At 40.3% G+C, this 18807-nt stretch overlaps 2 protein-coding genes across 7 annotated transcripts in view; one reads left to right on the forward strand and one right to left on the reverse strand.

The window, feature by feature from the left end:
* The window catches only part of AK9 (adenylate kinase 9), a 57187-nt gene extending 48840 nt beyond the window's left edge, over nt 1-8347 (reverse strand). The window contains exons 1-4 of one of the 5 annotated variants that reach the window (XM_053381644.1): nt 8207-8347; nt 6803-6927; nt 3324-3387; nt 402-454 (exon numbers count right to left, since the gene is read on the reverse strand). In XM_053381644.1, the coding sequence (XP_053237619.1) occupies nt 402-454; nt 3324-3387; nt 6803-6922 (237 nt within the window). In that variant the 5' untranslated portion in view covers nt 6923-6927; nt 8207-8347. Of the gene's footprint in view, nt 1-401; nt 455-3323; nt 3388-6802; nt 6928-7275; nt 7503-7880; nt 7960-8206 lie in introns of those variants that run through there. The other 4 variants (XM_053381645.1, XM_053381646.1, XM_053381643.1 and 1 more) reach the window with 4 other exon arrangements.
* FIG4 (FIG4 phosphoinositide 5-phosphatase) overlaps nt 7631-18807 on the forward strand; it is a 58952-nt gene continuing 47775 nt past the window's right edge. The window contains exons 1-3 of one of the 2 annotated variants that reach the window (XM_053381650.1): nt 7631-7700; nt 15919-16017; nt 17365-17488. In XM_053381650.1, the coding sequence (XP_053237625.1) occupies nt 7689-7700; nt 15919-16017; nt 17365-17488 (235 nt within the window). In that variant the 5' untranslated portion in view covers nt 7631-7688. Of the gene's footprint in view, nt 7701-8482; nt 8771-15918; nt 16018-17364; nt 17489-18807 lie in introns of those variants that run through there. The other variant, XM_053381649.1, reaches the window with a different exon arrangement.

Here is an 18807-nt window from a genome sequence, read left to right on the forward strand (position 1 = left end):
TAATTAACACACATTAAAATAGGCAGCTACCTAATAACCATTCAGACTATTCACACATCTGGCCCGGCTTTTTTTACTGTGAAACTAGCTCCACAAAATCTCCAGAATCATAGAATCAAAGAACTGTAGAGTTGGAAGGGACCCTGAGGGTCATCTAGTCCCACCCCTGCAATGCAAGAATCCTGCCCACAGCCATCCCTGGATGGGTTCAAACCACCAACCTTCTGGTTAACAGCCAGACCCACTGCTCCATTACGCCACTCAGGGCATCTTTCACCACATCTTTTACGTCTTCTTTTTAACTGAAGCAACACTGAGATGAAATGGACCTTCACTAACATAGCCTTAAAAACAAAATATGCCCAATAAATCAATTAAAAAGTACAAGGTAAGAGCTCTACCTTGATTCCATATTCTGTTTCTGCTGTTATGTTCTCATCAATAAGCTCTGAAGCTAAAAATGATACATCATAGAGAAAGAGATTGCAATTTATTAGAGTTGACTTCTGGATGCATATGCACATTCAACACAACAGAGTTTAGATTACTTTAAATAGTAATTAAACAGCAACAATGTAGAATGATGATACAGATCATGATACACCCCGCTTCTTTAACTACCCCTCCACCGTGGGATGTAAATACAGTTCCTTTGCTGGATGTGCATTTCACAATACGGAGATGATGTCAACATGGGAAGATAGGTATACAGTGGTACCTCGGGTTAAGTACTTAATTCGTTCCAGAGGTCCGTTCTTAACCTGAAACTGTTCTTAACCTGAAGCACCACTTTAGCTAATGGGGCCTCCTGCTGCTGCCGCGCCACCGGAGCCCGATTTCTGTTCTCATCCTGAAGCAAAGTTCTTAACCCGAGGTACTATTTCTGGGTTAGCGGAGTCTGTAACCTGAAGCATATGTAACCTGAAGCGTATGTAACCCAAGGTACCACTGTATGCTTAGATAGTTATCTGTGCCTCAATAGAGAGGGCCTTTTCTTTGGTGCCTGTAGGCTTTGCTAGCCCCTTCTTTTCTCTCTTGTGAGAACATAGGTCTTTGGGAAACAGAATGAAGGACTATATAAGAGCCCTTATGGATCAGCCATAGCAACCAACCAATTGTGTATGAGAATCCCAAAAACAGGACATGAAGCAAACAGCCTTTTCATTATGTTGTTTCTCAGCACCTGATATTCAGAGGCATAATGTCTTTGATTCTAGATATATAGCCATTGATAGCCTTATCCTTCATGAATCTATCTTCTCTCCTTCTAAAGCAGCTTGATGAATCCCATAGTTTATCTATGTGCTGTGCGAAAATTAAAAATAACCTGTACAGAAGACCTTTGGAGAGGGGAACAGTATAGGTATATTGAGCTGTTGTCTAAATCTTCAACCTTTGTAAGGTTTAGGATTTTTTATTTCTAATTTTAATTTGCATTTTTTGTCATGGTTTAGGAGAATTTTGGTATGTGTTTTTTAAGAAGTTTAAACCGTTGGCTGAATCAATTTTTTTAATGCAGATACCAATTTTTATTTTAAAAAGAATAAAGAAAAAGCAAAGCAGACTGCATGAATTCACAGCTGCATAAATAGAAGGACAATAACTAATTTATCTTCATGCTGTAGATTTACTAGAATCTAAACATAGCCACTTAATCCCCAATCTGATTAAGAGTTTTGTGATGTTTTCATTGGCCTAATAAAAACATTGCCTTATTAGGGATTTTCAAAGTTAAAAGGCACCCTCTGCCAATGTTGGCTTCAGAAAACAGCATTTATATCAAGGAAACAATAGCAGAAGAAAGGGGAAAGCACTTTTTCCTCCCCTCCTGTTCTCTGATCTTCAAAGTAGCTATGCAAGCTGCCAATTAGTTTTAAAAAGGTGAAATATTCTGATTTTGGATATCCTGCATCATGAAATGTGGTTTTATCCACCAGAGGGCTCCCATGTTTTTCTAAGTAATGAAATCCAAGAAGACCAAGATTTGTAAACGAACAGTTAATTACAAAGAACTAAGTTAAAATAAGTTACTCGCAGATTTAATGAAAACTTATAGTGTGGTTTAAAAGTTGAGAGATTCTAGTCTTGCAAATACATTTGATTCTTTGGAAATGACTGTAATTTTTCACCAAGGGTAGAATTTCAGAGAAGCATTTATTTCTGAAACAAACAGGTAAACCTCTGTTGCCTTCTCAGCCTTTTACTCAGAATCCTGCTGATGCCAGATCAGTCCCAAGCAAGCAAGTGAGAATTCAATCACTGCCCTGCTGTGTTCATTCTTGCAAATTTAAGCAAAGTAACAGCTCCCGAGGAAATCAGATCACCTGGGGAACCATGGTTTGTTTCTGAGGGGCAGAATGAACTTGCGGAAGAACTTAAAATTGAAAGAAGAAAAAGAACAGGTAGCTGAAGTGGCAATGAGGTTTTCAGCTTGAACCTCAGAGAGAACCTGTATCCCCTTTAAATCACTTCACAGCCATAAAAGATGTTACTGTGGTAGCTATGCCTCCTGATTCAATTCAGCCACCAATCTTTCTCTGCCCGCTGAAGGTAAAATGAGATTGTCCTTGTTTCACCTAGCAAGAGGGGAAAGGTGTGCGACTAGATGGAGGGTGACGTGCTGAACGGGAGTGGGGAGCAGAAGTTGGGTCTACAACATGCAGCTCTAGATTGTGACCTGCACTTTAGGTGAGGCTGAAAGGATATTGTTTCCTATCTAAGCCTCCTTTAAAAAAAATGTAAAGAAGGTTTTATCTTGTATGTATTATCTTTTTCAGTATTTCAAAGTTTTCTTCTAGCATTTCGAGACCAATATCAGGTTCACCTTTTCTACTATGATCCTGAAACTTAATATCTAAAAAAAAAATATCTGAACCAGTCTGACTCTCCCTTATTTGGCCTCTATTTAATTGAAGGAAAACTGAAGTGCTATATAACTGAAGTAAAATTTGCCAGTGACCAAAATGTAAAAAGGGGGGTTAAAAAGTGTACATTGCATACAATAAATGAAGGACGCTCCTGCAACTCTGAACAAAGAAGACCATAAGAATAAATGAACTTTGCTGAACCAGACTAAATACCCATTTAACACATTTTGTTTCCAACACTCTTATAAAAGCTGGCAAGCAGGGCATGAAGGCAGCATTTAAAAAAATTATTTTACTATTATTATTTTCCTTTTACTATTAAAGTTGTTAACATCTGAAAACAATGGGAAAGATGCATATTGCTTCATTAATCTGACTGACACATGTAATTTCAGAAATCATTCAAAAAAATACAATAAGTGACATATTGTCTAACATAATGTTGCTTATATTTACCATCTATGAGTGTGCATTTCCAGATCTGGGCTAATTTTTTAGCTAATGTTTTCTTCCCAACACTCTGAAAAAGAAGATAAATAGACATAAGAAGTATTGTTTAAAACTAGAATAATCCCTGCAGTGCTTCAAATGCAACATAATATAATGGAAAGACTAAAAGGCTAATTTTTATTATAGACCTGTATTTATGGATTTGAAATGTGCATGCCAGAAATCATATTTGTCATCTCTGTATCTGATAGAATATATTCCATAGCTTCCATTTTTATACTAAACTTAAAACTGTACCTTCTATTCCTTGCTAACTTTCACAGCAAAAACACATTTGACATTTGACAAACTTGTTATCCCTGGAAAACCAAAGTAACTGAAGTGATTATATTCTACCTCCTATGTGATAAACATATTTGCAAATAAGGTTCCATGCTGGGCTTGGGTGGGATAGAAAGTTAACTAAAGTAAATTTCTCCTGCTACATGAAAACTGATAGTGATATTATAGTATATAAACCCAGCTAGTTCTTGTACCTTACTGCTTAAATGTGTGCCTAAGGGATAGTTTTATGCATAAAAGCAAGAGTTACTCCATTCTGGAAAGTGTAGTCAGCATGTTGTTGTCACACATACAATCTTCTGTTGAGGATTGAGCTCAGGGAAATAATTTGAAGTAGAAACACTGAAAACACTGATTGGCTAGGGACCTGTGCCATCATAATCCATCCTCTCTCAGGAACAGTCTTTCAAGTTATAAGCAAAGTACAGGTTTTTAAAATTTCAAAAAATCAAAACAAAACAAGAAACAATATAATTGTTTACATGAATAGCTGCAGAAATAATGAACAGCTTGTACATTTCAACAAGATTTAAATTTGGACAAGATTTGAAGGGGGACCGCCCACCAAAAGAATGGGGGAGGGGCAAACTACCAGTCAGGAAATCAGTATTTGTTGCATGAATGCCCAGCTCAGGGCTGCAGGGAGCTAAACAACATGGTGGCTCCGGTTTTAAATAAGTAGGTTTTAATGGTGGGTTCCTTAATTTTACCTGGATTGTGCCTATTATATAGAAGTAAGTGTATCAAATGTACAACTGCTGCTTTACCTTCTAGATCTGTTTTGACAAATTGCACCCTGAAACTCAGTGAAGAGACTTTTGAGAGAAATCTAGGACTCAGCTACATTGCCAAAGAAAAAGCATCTTATATGCATTATTTATGCATTCTAACACTGTGACACCAGATGGCGCTGTGGAGTTCTGTTTTTGCTAACCCAGTTTATCATAAATGTTGCAACACGTTTAACTGAAAAAGTTATTTGCTGTGTCCAGATCCGGCGCTACTCAAAAACAGACACAAACATTTTGGCAGTGCACAATGCTGGACTTGCTGAATCACATCCAATATATTTAGCTTTGAGATATCTCAACACCAAGCTTCACAATGACATATTCATTATAAACTTCTAATGAAGCTAATTTAGTCAGTGGAAAAGGATCTGCTTAGGGCTTGGAAGGACTGGAGCTCCAGTCAGCCTGATCTTATCACTGAGATTTAGAAATAAATCTCACTGAAATGGGTGTATTCTCAAGATTCATGGCTGAGAATATAAATATGCTCATTTGGAAGTTAGTGCTTTTACAATCAATGGTTTCAGATGAGACTGTGATGCTCAACATCCTTACTTAGAACTAAAGATCAACCATGTATTACTTTAATTACTGTACATGGAATCACCTCTAGGTAATGGCTTCTCCATATTGTCACCATAGTGTGCAACAGAGCACATCATGTCACCCTTCATAGACTCTTCGAGTTGGAAGGGACCCAAGGGTCATCTAGTCCAGCCACCTGCAATGCAGGAATCTCAGCTAAAGCATCCATGGGAGATGGCTATCCAGCCTCTGCTTAAAAACCTTCAGGGAAGGAGACTCCACCACCTCTCATGGGAGTCTGCTCCACTGCTGAATAGCTCTTACTGTTAGAAAGTTTTTCTGAATGTTTAGTCATAATCTCCTTTCTTGTAACTTGAAGCAATTGCCTCAAATCAGAGCAGGAGAAAACAAGCATGCTCCCTCCTCCATGTGACAATCCTTAAGATATTTGAAGATGGCTATTATATCTCCTCTCAGTCTCCTCTTTTCCAGGCTAAACATACCCAGCTCCAAGAATTTCTCATAAGGGTTAGTTTCAAGACCCTTGATCATCTTGGTTGCCCTCCTCTGCACACGTTTCAGCTTGTCAACATACTTATTAAGTTGTGGTCCCCAGAATTGGACACCGTGTTCCAGGTGTGGTCTGACCAAGGCAGAATAGAGTGGTACTATTACTTCCCTTGAACTGGACACTATACTTCTGTTGATGAAGCCTAGAAAAGTGGCAGCTTTTTTTTGCTGCTGCATCACACTGTTGACTCATGTTACGCAAGACCCCTATATCCTTTTCACATGTACTGTTGGTAAACCAGGTGTCCCCCATCCTATATTTGTGCATCTGGTTATTCCTGCCTAAGTGCAGAACCTTACATTTGTCCCTATTGAAATTCATTTTGTTAGCTTGTGCCCATTTCTCCAATCTGTTAATTCTGATTTTGTTTTCTGTGGCATTAGCTACCCCTCCCAGTTTGGTGTCATCTGCAAATCCTTTATAAAGATGTTGAACAAGAATGGGCCCAGGACAGAACCCTGTGGCACCTCACTTGTCACTTTTTTCCAGGATGATAAAGAACCATTAATGAGTACTCTTTGGGTTTGGAAAGTCAACCAGCTACAAATACACCTAATAGTTACCTCGTTCAGCGCACATTTTACCAGCTTCCTTACAAGAATATCATAGGCGACTTTGTCAAAAGCCTTACTGAAATCAAGATACACTATGTCCACAGTAGTTTCCTGATCTACCAAGTTTGTAATTCCATCAAAAAAAGAAATCAGATTGGTCCAGCATGACTTATTTTTGAGAAACCCAAACTATTTCTGATGGCAAGTTAGGGCTACCACAGAAACACTGCAAAGAATACCAAAGCACAATAAGATATGTAATTTATGCTACATATTACAACAGTAGTGTGGGTAAGTCATCCTGCAGAGGCCATTTCCATTGTTACTGAGCAATATGGAGGAAAAGGCTTTGATGCACTCCATTCATCCCACTAAGTTCAATGGGGCTTAATTCCAGCAGTGACAGAGCTTCATGCTCCAGCACTGGGGGGCAGAGAGCAGGCGGAGGCGGAGCTGACGTTCACCCTGGGGGCGTGGTACGCCGCCTGCAGGGGGGGGACAGCTGCGGGATCGTGCTGCCGGGGGCAGTGAGCTCCCCCCCCCACTACTCTTCCTCCGCTAACAAATTCTAGGTAAGTGTATATACTTCCTATAGGTACACTCCCATTGGACACAGTGGGGTTTACTTCTGAATAAACTATAGGATTGTGCATCAAGTTATATTGTTCAAAATGCCAGTTTAATCAAACAGGAAATTCTTACGGGTTTCCCAAGGATGGCGAAACAGGTGGGCTTAGATGTAAGAAAAACTCTGTCAGCTTCGTCTTCATCATATATATCTACAAAGGGATAAGGTTGCTCCTCCTGTTGAGATGTCATCATTAAGCCTACATTAGGAGAAAAATGTGTTCATTATCAATATCACTTATTGCTTACAAGATAAACTGATTTACTGACAAGCCCTACATCACAATACCCTTTGGCAAAATCCAAGAGCGTAGTTAGGTTTCCCAGTCCAAACTGTTACAGATTGTTAGGTTTAAACTGTAAATTTAGATTGTTTTCAAAACTGTGAACCTTGAGTGCACAGGCAGAAAGTCGGTACAGTATAAGAAATGTAGTAGCATCTATGAAAAAGAAATCATGTGGTATTGTTAAGAAACCCCGACTACACAGCAGCATGAGAGAGTCTGGCTTCGGCCAGCACCGGATGAAACGATATGAGGAGCACTTACTGCGTGACTTGACCAAACTGTGTCCCTCTGCTTCTTTTTGGTGGCAGCCCACACTGAAGTGGCGCGCGATAGGCTACCACTGATCCGCCGAGATTGCTGTTTCCCGTCACCTTGGCGACCGCGACCAGCCTCGCCGTTCTCTTGGAACCGCCCCGCTCCCTTCGCCCAATCAACGAGCGCGATGAGGGCACGAGGCCGAGTAGTTTTTAAAAGGGCACCACCAACCGGTCTCTTCTCAGAGGGCCAACGGCCACGCTCAGCTGACAGAGCGTTCGGCGGCTGGGTGAGCGGCAGTTGGAGTCGCCTTCGAGAGTTTCGAAATTAACGGTTTCTCTGTAGCAGAACTGAGAGCCGTTGGGAGGAAAAATCGGAGCCTTTTCTGATCGTGTCGGCCCTTAACGGGGTTCGCCTACATGCTCTCAGGAGTAAGTGGCGCTGAACTCCGTGGTGCTAACTCCCAAGTACGCATGAGTACGATCGGCATCTGACGAAGCGGGTTGAATCCGCGAAACCTTACGCCCTAATAAATTTATTAGTCATTAAGGTGCCACGAGACTCTCTCTATTTTACGATCAGGCTGCAGCTACGCGAGGCGAAATCCGCACCTTGTTGAATGTGTGAGTTCAACGGGCCTTGATCCCTAGGGAACAAAGAAGCGCGAGACCTGAAAGCCTCGCGCGTTTATTATGGCACCAGCTTTTGTGGCCTCCACACCATCAGAGGTATGGAGGGTTCTCGGTGAACAGCAAATCCCCTCACATACCCAGACCTCTGAGCCGAGGATAATACTTCAAGTATCTGAGGAAGACTCCAGTCCGCGAAAGCTGGTGCCATAATTGTGAGGCTCTTGTGACGGGCCAGGCACACCTGTCCTTTGGAGACAACAAATAACCTGCTGGTTATTTTTCTTAAAGGTGCCAACACGGCTCACCCTCTGGAAGTTGTGACCACGGAAGACTCCTAACGGAGTGTGCTTAGCACTGCAACCACCAATAAAGCGCTGGACAACACACACGGTCCACAAACGGCGCCCTTCTTCCACCGATAGCAGCGATCTACGCAGTCCTGGCAGAATGGGCTTTGTTCCCGAACGTAAAATGGCGGCGGCAAAGGCAGTCACGTGAACTTGCGCTGCCTTCGGCTGTCACTCTCCTGCGACTGCGCAGGATGTAGGCGGGACGGGTTCCTTCCTGGTGTTTTGGAGAGCCCCCGTTCCTTCTGTTACCCCCCTTAGCGAGGGGGCTGGTGGGGGGAGGGCTTCTCGCTGGTTCAGTGGAGCGAGAGGGGGAAAGAGTTCGGGGTTCATGGACTCCTCTATCCCCACTCGGTAACCTCGGGGTTTCTGGGAGCAGAGCTTCCCTCAAAAGAAGGAAGGGGCGCCCGAGAAGGGGTTCGCCGCTGACTGAGTGCGGCCCTCTCCCCTGCTGTCACCATGCCTGTGGCGGCTCCGATCATCAGCTCTGTGCAGAAGCTGGTGCTGTACGAGACTAGAGCTGTAAGTAACCCCCGCAGCGCCCGCTCTTCTCTCCCACTGCTTGACTGATGACTGGGAAGCTGTAAGTGCTGCGTTGGGAAGCGGGGAATGCCACTGGTAATGATCCAGCCTAAACCTTCTGAGCCCCAGTTTACAGCCTAATCCTATGGATGTTTACTCACGAGCCCCACTGTGCTCTCTAGGGCTTGCTCCCTGGACCAGGAGTGGGTAAACCTTGGCTCTCCAGATCTTGTTGGAGCTCCCATCAACCTTTGCCAGTGATAGGTGATGGATGATGGGAGCTGAATTCCAGTGACACCTAGAGGGCCACTAATGTTTCACCACTCCCCTAAGATGTGCTCATGGTTTAGAGGGGAGTGACTCCTAATGAACTGGATGGGATTTTTCTGAATAAACATGCATAGGAACAGACTGATAAGGGGCCATACTGTTTGGACCATAGAATAATCAAGCAACACTGTTGAGGGGGCAAAAACCTCAGAGCAGACCCCTACAACGGCCCAGTGATGGCTGAGCAATCTTAAAGGGTATGGAGTGTTGATTGCTGTAGAAGGGAATGAAGGATTCTGGAAGAAGTTGTGGCTAGCTGAAATACTGAACAGAATCATTCCACACTTAGACTCTGCAAGTGGAATCTGCAACTATGTTAGTAAACAGAGTTAGGTGCTCATTTTGTTCAAAGAAATGAAACACCTCATAATTTTACCCAAATTGTAGGGTGAGGCTGCCCTGTCTGTAAAAAAGGTAAAGGTAAAGGGACCCCTGACCATTAGGTCCAGTTGTGACCGACTCTGGGGTTGCGGCACTCATCTTGCTTTATTGGCTGAGGGAGCCAGCGTACAGCTTCCAGGTCATGTGGCCAGCATGACTAAGCCGCTTCTGGCGAATCAGAGCAGCGCACGGAAATGCCGTTTACCTTCCTGCTGGAGCAGTACCTATTTATCTATTTGCACTTGATGTGCTTTCGAACCACTAGGTTGGCAGGAGCAGGGACCGAGCAACGGGAGCTCACCCCATCACGGGGATTCTGTAGAAGGAGCTAAATATTGCTTGTTTGATGAAACATGGTCTCTTTGTTATGCCACATTGAAGTAGAGGTACTTCAATTCCTCAGTGCTGTGCCTTTGCCTCTTGCAAGCAGCCTGGTTACCAAATCTTAAATTTAGTATAATATGAGAAACTAAAAGATAATGTAATATGTTTACATGGATGCAAGTCCTACTGTGTTCTCAGTTAAGTGTGTGTAGGATTCATTAATCTGTTGCCGATGTTTCTTGGCTTAGCTCAGTGTAGCAAAGCAGCAAAAAAGACCACGGGAGCCAAGTGACCACTAAATTTGGCTTAGCATGTTGTGTGATTCAGGCCTATGACATTTACACTGTGACCCACTTCTAGACATATTTGCTCAGATGCAAGTCAAACTGAGTTCAATGGGCTCTTTCAAATGAGCATGGATAGGATTGCTGCTTATTATGAATGGTGATAATTTATTATTGAAGAGTTACATTTACTGCTAGTCCTTTAATTCTGTCATCTATTAATTATATACTTGGATGTATGTTTTCTATTTTTTTAAAAAAGTTTCATTTCTGCATAACATATATAGCCTCTAGTTTTATTGGCTGCCTATTTGTTTAATAAATAAATTTAAGGTGCTGGTGTTTATCTGTGAAGCCTTAAATGTCATTGGGCTGAAATACCAAAAGGATAGCCTCTCTCTCTGCTACCCCAGCTATGTCTTAAGATCTTCTGAGGTGGCTCTTGCTGTGTTTCACCATAGTAACACAAGAGAGAAACTTATTTGCAGTCGCACCTCATATGTGGAACACCCTCCCCTTAGAAGTCTGACTGGAAGCAACATGGCTATTATTTTCTTGCCAGATCAAGATGTATTTGTTTATTTAATTTCATAAAATTTATACACTGATTGTAAAAAGTGGTTTGCAAAAGGATTAAAATAGTAAAATCAAGAAAAGAAAAATATAACCCTACTTTAAAATACGTTAAAATGCTGAAGCAGGTTAGCTGAACTTTCTAAGCATCTGGGTATGTTTGTTTAAACAGGAATGTTTTTAGCAGATGCCAAAAAGAGTACAGTGGTGCCTGCTTTATTTCAATAGGCAGGGAGTCCCAAGCTGTAGGTGCTGCCACACTAAATTACCAAGTTCTTACAAATACAGAATGGGTGTGATGGGGCACCTGTGGTAATGCCAATGTATCTATTTAAAAAGACATTTAAAAAGGTTTTAAGGTAGTCATTGCGTAAATATGATTGCTCTGATTTTGACTGCCTTTTTATTTGTCTATGGCAGGTTTTTTTCTGTGTGTGTGTGTGTGCACACACACACACACACACACTGTATATATTTTGATCTGTACCCTGCTCTAGTATCTGACAGATTATGGGTATTTTAAAGAGGTCCTCATCTTATCTCTCCTAAATTGTTTATCTGAATAGTATAGGCTTTGCCTGCATTTGAGAATTGCTCCTGATATCTCACCCCAAGACTTGTCTACACAGAATCCAACTGAGATTGTTCATAAGTTCATTAGACAATGGAGAATGTATGTTTCCAGGCTATATACATATCATAATAATCTTTATTTGCATCAGCCACTATCCATAGCAATAAAATAAAATAAAATACAATGTACTGAAACAGAGGTAAAAACGTAACTATATAAAATTACATTATGGAGGTTTACATCAATAGTCAAATAACAGATGTTATTCTAATTGTCCCTGCTAAATTTTTTGCAGTTTTTGGCTATTTACATATATATTTCTCCTAAGGTAAAAAGATAAAGGACCCCTGGATGGTTAAGTCCAGTCAAAGGCAACTATGGGGTGCGGTGCTCATCTCGCTTCAGGCCAAGGGAGCCAGCGTTTGTCCACAGACAGCTTTCTGGGTCATGTGGCCAGCATGACTGAACCACTTCTGGCGCAACGGAATGCCGTGATGGAAGCCAGAGCATATGGAAATGCCATTTACCTTGCCACCGCAGCAGTACCTATTTATCTAGTTGCACTAGTGTGCTTTTGAAATGCTAGGTTGGCAGAATCTGGGACACAGCAACAGGAGCTCACCACCATCTTGCTGATTTGAACCACCAACCTTCCAAACGGCAAGCCCAAGAGAATCAGTGGTTTAGAAGACCACAGCACCACCTGTGTACCTTATAGTATTTCCCCTAACACAGCTTTAGGGTGATTACAGTGGTGCCCCGCAAGATGAATGCCTCGCAAGACGGAAAACTCGCTAGACGAAAGAGTTTTCCGTTTTGGAGGTGCTTCGCTAAACGAATCTCCTATGGGCTTGCTTCGCAAGACGAAAATGTCTTGTGAGTTCCTGCGGGTTTTTTCCCCTCCCCCCCTTTTTCTAAGCCGCTTATCCGCTTATCCGATAAGCCGCTAAAAGCCGCTAATAACGCTAATCTGCTAATCCGTCAATGGGCTTGCTTCGCAAGACGAAAAAACCGCTAGACGAAGAGACTCGCAGAACGGATTCTTTTCGTCTTGCGAGGCACCACTGTATTTTCACTGGGAAACAACATAGGGAGAAAGAGTTTTTCAAAAACTTCCTAGCTCTTCATTCCTGATTGAGACCCACCCTACTGCTATTTACAAAATGGAAAAATACCTGTTGCAGATTTTCACCTTTTCTGGTTTGTGATAAGGAACTGTGCTTCCTGTCCAGTATTCTCTCTCTATGACAATAATATTTACAAAACACTTAGGCTATTTTACAACATGCAATAAATTGTAGCAGTTCATGGTATGTGCATTACATTATCAACCACAATAAAAATCAAGCCATGTTTTCCTTCAGAAGGTCAAATGTGGGGAAAGATAATATTACAATGAATCAAAACAAATTTGGGTTCCTTAGAAGCATATTGAGAATTCAAGAGTCGTGAGGCATTTTTAAAAGGTAATGAAGGTGGAAAAGGACAAACAAATGGAAACCTTGAACTCCACAATGTGGAAATTTCCTTTTCGGTTTTCATTTGCCATGTATACATTGTATGTATGAGATTATTCCTATCTCTGCATTTCACTATATATTCCTAGAGCTTAGTACCACATTGTCTTTTCTGATTGGCAGCAGCTTTTTTTAAGAAGAGGCAGAGGTTTTCCTCAGCTTTTTGACACAAGATTTCTTCTTTAACTTGATATGCTAGGGTTTGAAGTATATACATTGAAAGCAGGGCCAATTGAACCTTTGGCTCTTCAGACGTTGTTGAACTATAACTCCCATCATAATTGATCATTGACCGCACTGGCTGGGCTTGAAAGGAAATGGAGTACAGCAGCATGTGGATGGTCACAGGTTCGCTGTACCTGATCTGCATCCTGTATTATGCCACTGAAGTGGTCCCTTTCTAGACCCTGTCTCCTCAACCTAGTCCATATTAGTCAAAACATTAGATGTTATCTTTTGCTTCCTAATCTGTTGCGTTTACCAATGCAAATACTTATTTGTGTCAACATGCATAGGATCAGGCTGCATGGATGTCAGGTGGCTTTTTTTTTCTCCCCTCAGAATGATTTGAAGAGCTTGCAGAGCATAGTTAAAACATAAATCTTACAAGACAAAGGTGCCAGGCAGAAGCATTCATCTCCATTTCCCCTTTGTATTTATTTCAGTGGCTTTTATAGCCTTGGGGATTATAGAATGGGGAATTGTAATATACAACTGTACAATCTCTAAATCTTTTCTCATGAATGCTTAGTTTTGCATGAGGTGGCAGTGAACCTTTCCCTTTCAATCGGTTCAAATGGTGGTTTTATAAAGCAACACATTCCCACTGTAGAAAAGGAAGTCTGTTTTAAATAATCACACTGTCAAGAGAAGTTCTCTCAAGTATATTTCAAATGTTTGCAAAGCAAGGCAAAGAGAGCCACTTCTAAATCTGAGATAATTATAGCAACTGCAAGCATCCTGGGGCTCCTTGCTTGTAAGCAAACTTTTGATTCCCCCTTTCCATTGCAGTGCTGTTGACCAGCTGCATGTTAACATCTATTTGGTTTGCAAAGAGCTTCTGACTCTCCACTGAATGTGGAAGGTGGTGCTTGCTGGAAGGTGTGTGTGTGTGTGTGGTGTGTGTGCAGAATGCCTATGGAGCTGAGGAGGAGGTTAATTGAGTGGAATGTGCTTAAGCACTTAGAAATAGTACTCTTGGAAGACAGAAACTTTTCCTTTCAATTTGGTGGAAAAGAGAGGATGAGTGTGAATTGCTCTTAATAAAGAATATGTTGGGTTGATCCGCTCCTTTAGGCTTCAGCAATTGCTGAACTGCGTCTTAAAAGGTGGCTGGCAATTGCTGACTCATGTTGACAATAATTTTAGATGAAAGTAAAAATTTAAGGACACTGATTAGATTGGTGCATTATCATTACAGTTTTCTCTCTGTGATAGAAGGCTACATAACATTTATGCAGGATGCAGTACAGTATAGCTGTAAAGCAAACTATTGTGAGGGATATACAGTAGCTATTCCTTGATATGTCAGTATTTGATGTGCATGAAACATTAACAGGAATATTGTTTCTAAAGAGAAGGAAGTGTTGTGTATAACACAGTTGAAACCATTTATATATATGAAGAGTGTATTGCACATGATGCTTGCAGGATCTCTATGCTTCACTGAAGAGTCATTGGAATGTGACTGTTGTTACTGCTTTCCTTGGTCTCCTATCTTTATCTCCTTGCATGGAGATTAAGGCTGGAACTGGGTTGGGTTATGATCATGAGCTATGACAAAGGCAGGAAGCATTAAAAATAAGTAACATAGTAAATGCCATTTACTAAACATTTGGTGTGACAAAAATGGGGAATTTGGTATCTATCAAAGCTTGATTTGATGGAAATGCAGAGATAGGCAATTGCCCCCAATATACATATGTATTTACAAAAAATAACTGCAATTTGCTCTGGATATTTTAAAAGAGTAATTTGTAATGTGTACTTCAGATTGTTTTGTTCAGAAAATGAACATTTGTTTGGTATCCTTGTGGTATTTTGCCTGGTTAAAGGTTGCCTGAAATAGTTGCCAAACATTTAAATATGCATTTCTCTCTTGAGTCGTTCTTTTAGAAAAACCTAGGTACTATGTAAAATTGTCTCCATTAAGATAACAGAGTAATTTTTATTATAGACAAGATAGAAGGGAAATGATTTACCATTTTATCCCATTACAGTATATTATAAAGACTTAGAATGTGTTTTAATATTTTTAAGTCTTTATTGGGATAAAAATCCAGCTGAACAAACATATAACAAAAATATTATTTTGTATCCGTGTTGTTTTTTAATTGTGCAGTCCCCAAGGCAGCTTGCAAGGAGATTAAAACAATTGATAATACTGTACTGTACAGTAAAATAAGAGCAAGGCTATGTGGGAGATCCGCTGTAGTGTGGGCAGACCTTCACTCACATAGCATAACTTCATCTTCCTCTCCAGAATATCTGTGAAACTGGGGACCTTAAAGAGTAGATTTGGGGGGCATTCAGGGGGCTGGAGGACAGAGGGGGGAAACCCACAAATCCTATTGCAGGGGTGGATTTTTGTTGACTGTTGGTGCTTCTGAAGCCTTGTGCATAGTGCTTTGCAAGTCCCAATGATCAGCTGATTGTTGTCACTTTGAAGACTATACCCACACAGCTTGATTTCAAACCATGCAAGCAAAAATGCTTCACCCAATGTCATTGTAGAATCAAGCCCACCTGTCAAATGTGGTGGGTGGGGCAGATAAGGATTTGCCTTGTCAGTCAGATCCAATTACTCACTGCTTGTGTGTGTGTGTGTGTGTGTGTGTGTTTATGGGATGGAATTTTGAAAACCGTGAGGTCAGAGGAAAGTGGAATGCAAAATGCACAGGCTGAAGCTTAAATGTATATAAAATTGATACAGTCACTATTCACAAAGTAATGTTGATGTTAATACAAACATTCTGGCATTAGTAAGATAAATGATAGCTGAAGTGGGATATTGATTAAGGCCTAAATAAGGAGGCTCTAACCTGTGAAAGCTTGTGCTATAATAAGGTGCAACAAAACTCTTTGCCTATAGTTATGTTAAGTGTGGTTGTGTTGGTTTAATTAGCTTTGTATGAATCTTATTTATTTCTTCTTCTTTTTACAAAGCGTTATTTTCTTGTTGGGAGCAATCATGCAGAAACCAAATATCGTGTCTTGAAAATTGATCGCACCGAACCAAAGGATTTAGTTGTTATTGATGACAGGGTGAGTACATCACAATTTGAGACATTATAGCAAGCAGTATTAATAATCAAATATTTTGAATTCAAGTGGAAATGAATCTATTCAGATGGTCCCTTTCCTAATGTTTCATTTCAAAATATTGGTGCCTCTCATTTTATATTGTTTTCCAGTAGAGGGGCTGAACAGTAGTAAATGAATGGCTGTGGTGGGTGATTTTGTTGTGGTAACTAGGAACAACTTCTGAGCTTGGCTCATATCAAAATGTTCTGTTCCTATGACAGAAATGACTTCCTCCTATGGAAGATCTCTTCTGAAGAAAGAACACATTTAGGTACAACCTACAATGTCCTCTGAGAGAGAATTTGATTGCATATTTTTCTCCTGTGTCATAGAAAATGAAACTTGTAGGACTGAAGAAAATCCATCAGTTTTATCTCCAGTACTATAGTAAAAGAGATGGAAATTGATTAAGATATGCTTCCCCCCTCCCTCCGTGCTTATTTGTTGTGTGCCAAGTGGCTGTGAGACCCATTGCTTTTGATTTTTGTGTCAGCCTGATAATTCACAATTATCTCATTTTGCCAAGCACTAAGAAGGATATTTTTACCCATTTTACTATACAATTTGTGCAGATAATAATAATAATAATAATAATAATAATAATAATAATGGAGAAAAATGATTGTTGGCATCCACCTGTTGATATACCCTCTTGAATGATCAAGTCATAAGAATGCATTTAGTGGTCTCTTCTTTATTGCCATGAGTGTGTGTGATGGAATGATTTCCTATGGAACCATTTAAATGATGAGTGCTCTGAGGCAACTTACCATCTGTGTGGATTTTTCTGGAATGATACTATGAGCAAGAACCATCAAAAACCTTACATCCTAGTTAAGGATTCTTCTTGAAAAATCCTCTCAAGTCACAATATTCAGCCCCAGTAGCGTCTCCAGTGTTATAGGACTCTTATCCAATGGATATTATTTCAGCTTTTTCTATCAGCATATTACAAAGCCTATCTCCCTCATTGAGTCTTCAGTATTATTTAAATGAGTTGTTAACAACATAGCTTAAGATTTTTTGGAATGTTAATTAACCGTAATTGAATCTATGTTTTTTAATGTGAAGAAAACACAAAAGACTTTAGACTGGGGCCTAAGCTGTATTTGAAATCAACCCACTTTGCTGCTATACATCTTGCAGCATCTGGTTTACAATTGGATTATGCTTTAAAAACATGAAAGGATGAGGAAAACAGCAATCAGTTCATTCGTTTTCCAACAAGACATAGAAACAGTCCTTTCTCTGTCTGAGCAGTTTTTAAAGGAACATATTTTTATATGATTGCACATTCTCCATTTTAAGCATGTCTATACCCAACAAGAGGTGAGAGAGCTGCTTGGTCGCTTAGATCTGGGGAACAGGACAAAAATTGGACAGAAGGGCTCCTCTGGATTATCCCGCGCAGTCTCCGCTTTTGGTATAGTAGGTAAGGCACACCTTTTTATATATTTATTTATTATGAAGTGACTTGCATAAATTTGAATATTATCAGGTCTTTGTAAGTAGAGTTACCGTATTTTTCCGTGTATAACATGCCCCCATGTATGACGCCCCCTAATTTTGGGGACTCAAAATTAAGAAAATGGGGAGAGATTGCCTCCATGTATAAGACTACCCCCCCTTCTTTAACATTATTTTTTAGTAAAAAAACATAGTCTTATACACGGAAAAGTTCGGTAATTCATGAAACCAGACACAAAATCCCATAACTAAAAGGGAATTTGACCCTCAGTTTGAATAAACGTTCCTCAACCCTGCAATAAAACTATAGACAATTCAAGAAAAACTGTAAAAGCAGCAAAGCATACTAAAATACCCTGTCTGTTAAAAGCTATTGTGCCTAAAAGTTAAAAAGCTAGACTTCAGCTGAATGTATTTTGTAGAGCAGGCATAGGCAAACTTGGCCCTCCAGATGTTTTGGGACTACAACACCCACCATGCCTGACCACTGGTCCTGTTAGCTAGGGATGATGGGAATTGTAGTCCCAAAAAATCTGGAGGGCCGAGTTTGCCTATGCCTGGTGTAGAGTATTTGCCATCTGAGGCACTACCACTGAAAAAAAAAAAACCTATCCCCAGGAACCACTTGTCTAAGTTTTGAAGGTGGGAATATCTGGACTAGAGTCTTTGACAAAGATCTTAAAAAGCAGGTAGGCTCATATGGGAACAGTGGTTCTTGTATTTGCTGTTGTTCCTGCACATACACACATGCAGCATTGTTACAACATGCAAAATGTCTCTGAATGTAGATAAGTAATTAAGGGCCAGAGTAACTAGCCAAATGCCAGAATCCATAGTTGATGAGTAGTTAAATGATTACTCCTAATAAAATTCAAAGAATGAAAAATTCACCTGGTCTCTGCATCAAATATTACCACTTTAGGTGGATGTGACATTTTCTTATTCTGCTAGGCAGGGGTTCTTTTCCCTGCAGTGATTGAAAAGTTTTTTCAATTTGAAGTTAATAACGACGAAGTGTAGACAAATCAGTCATTGTACAATCAGTCACGTTGCAGTATCAGACATTGATATGGGGTTTTTCAGTTTCCTTAGTTCACCCCGGCACTGACTTGATGAAATATCCGTCAAGAATCCAATAAATTATTATGTAAGGAAAAGAAAAGAAAATCAAAAGCCAGCAACCACTTTCAAAAGCACATTTTAATTTATATCCTTGAATAATTTAGTTTACAATTTAGAAGGAAATGCATGCTCATTTCATACAATTCTGTAAATTAAAGGAGA

This window comes from Podarcis raffonei, chromosome 3 (assembly GCF_027172205.1).
Source record: "Podarcis raffonei isolate rPodRaf1 chromosome 3, rPodRaf1.pri, whole genome shotgun sequence".
NCBI lineage: Eukaryota > Metazoa > Chordata > Lepidosauria > Squamata > Lacertidae > Podarcis > Podarcis raffonei.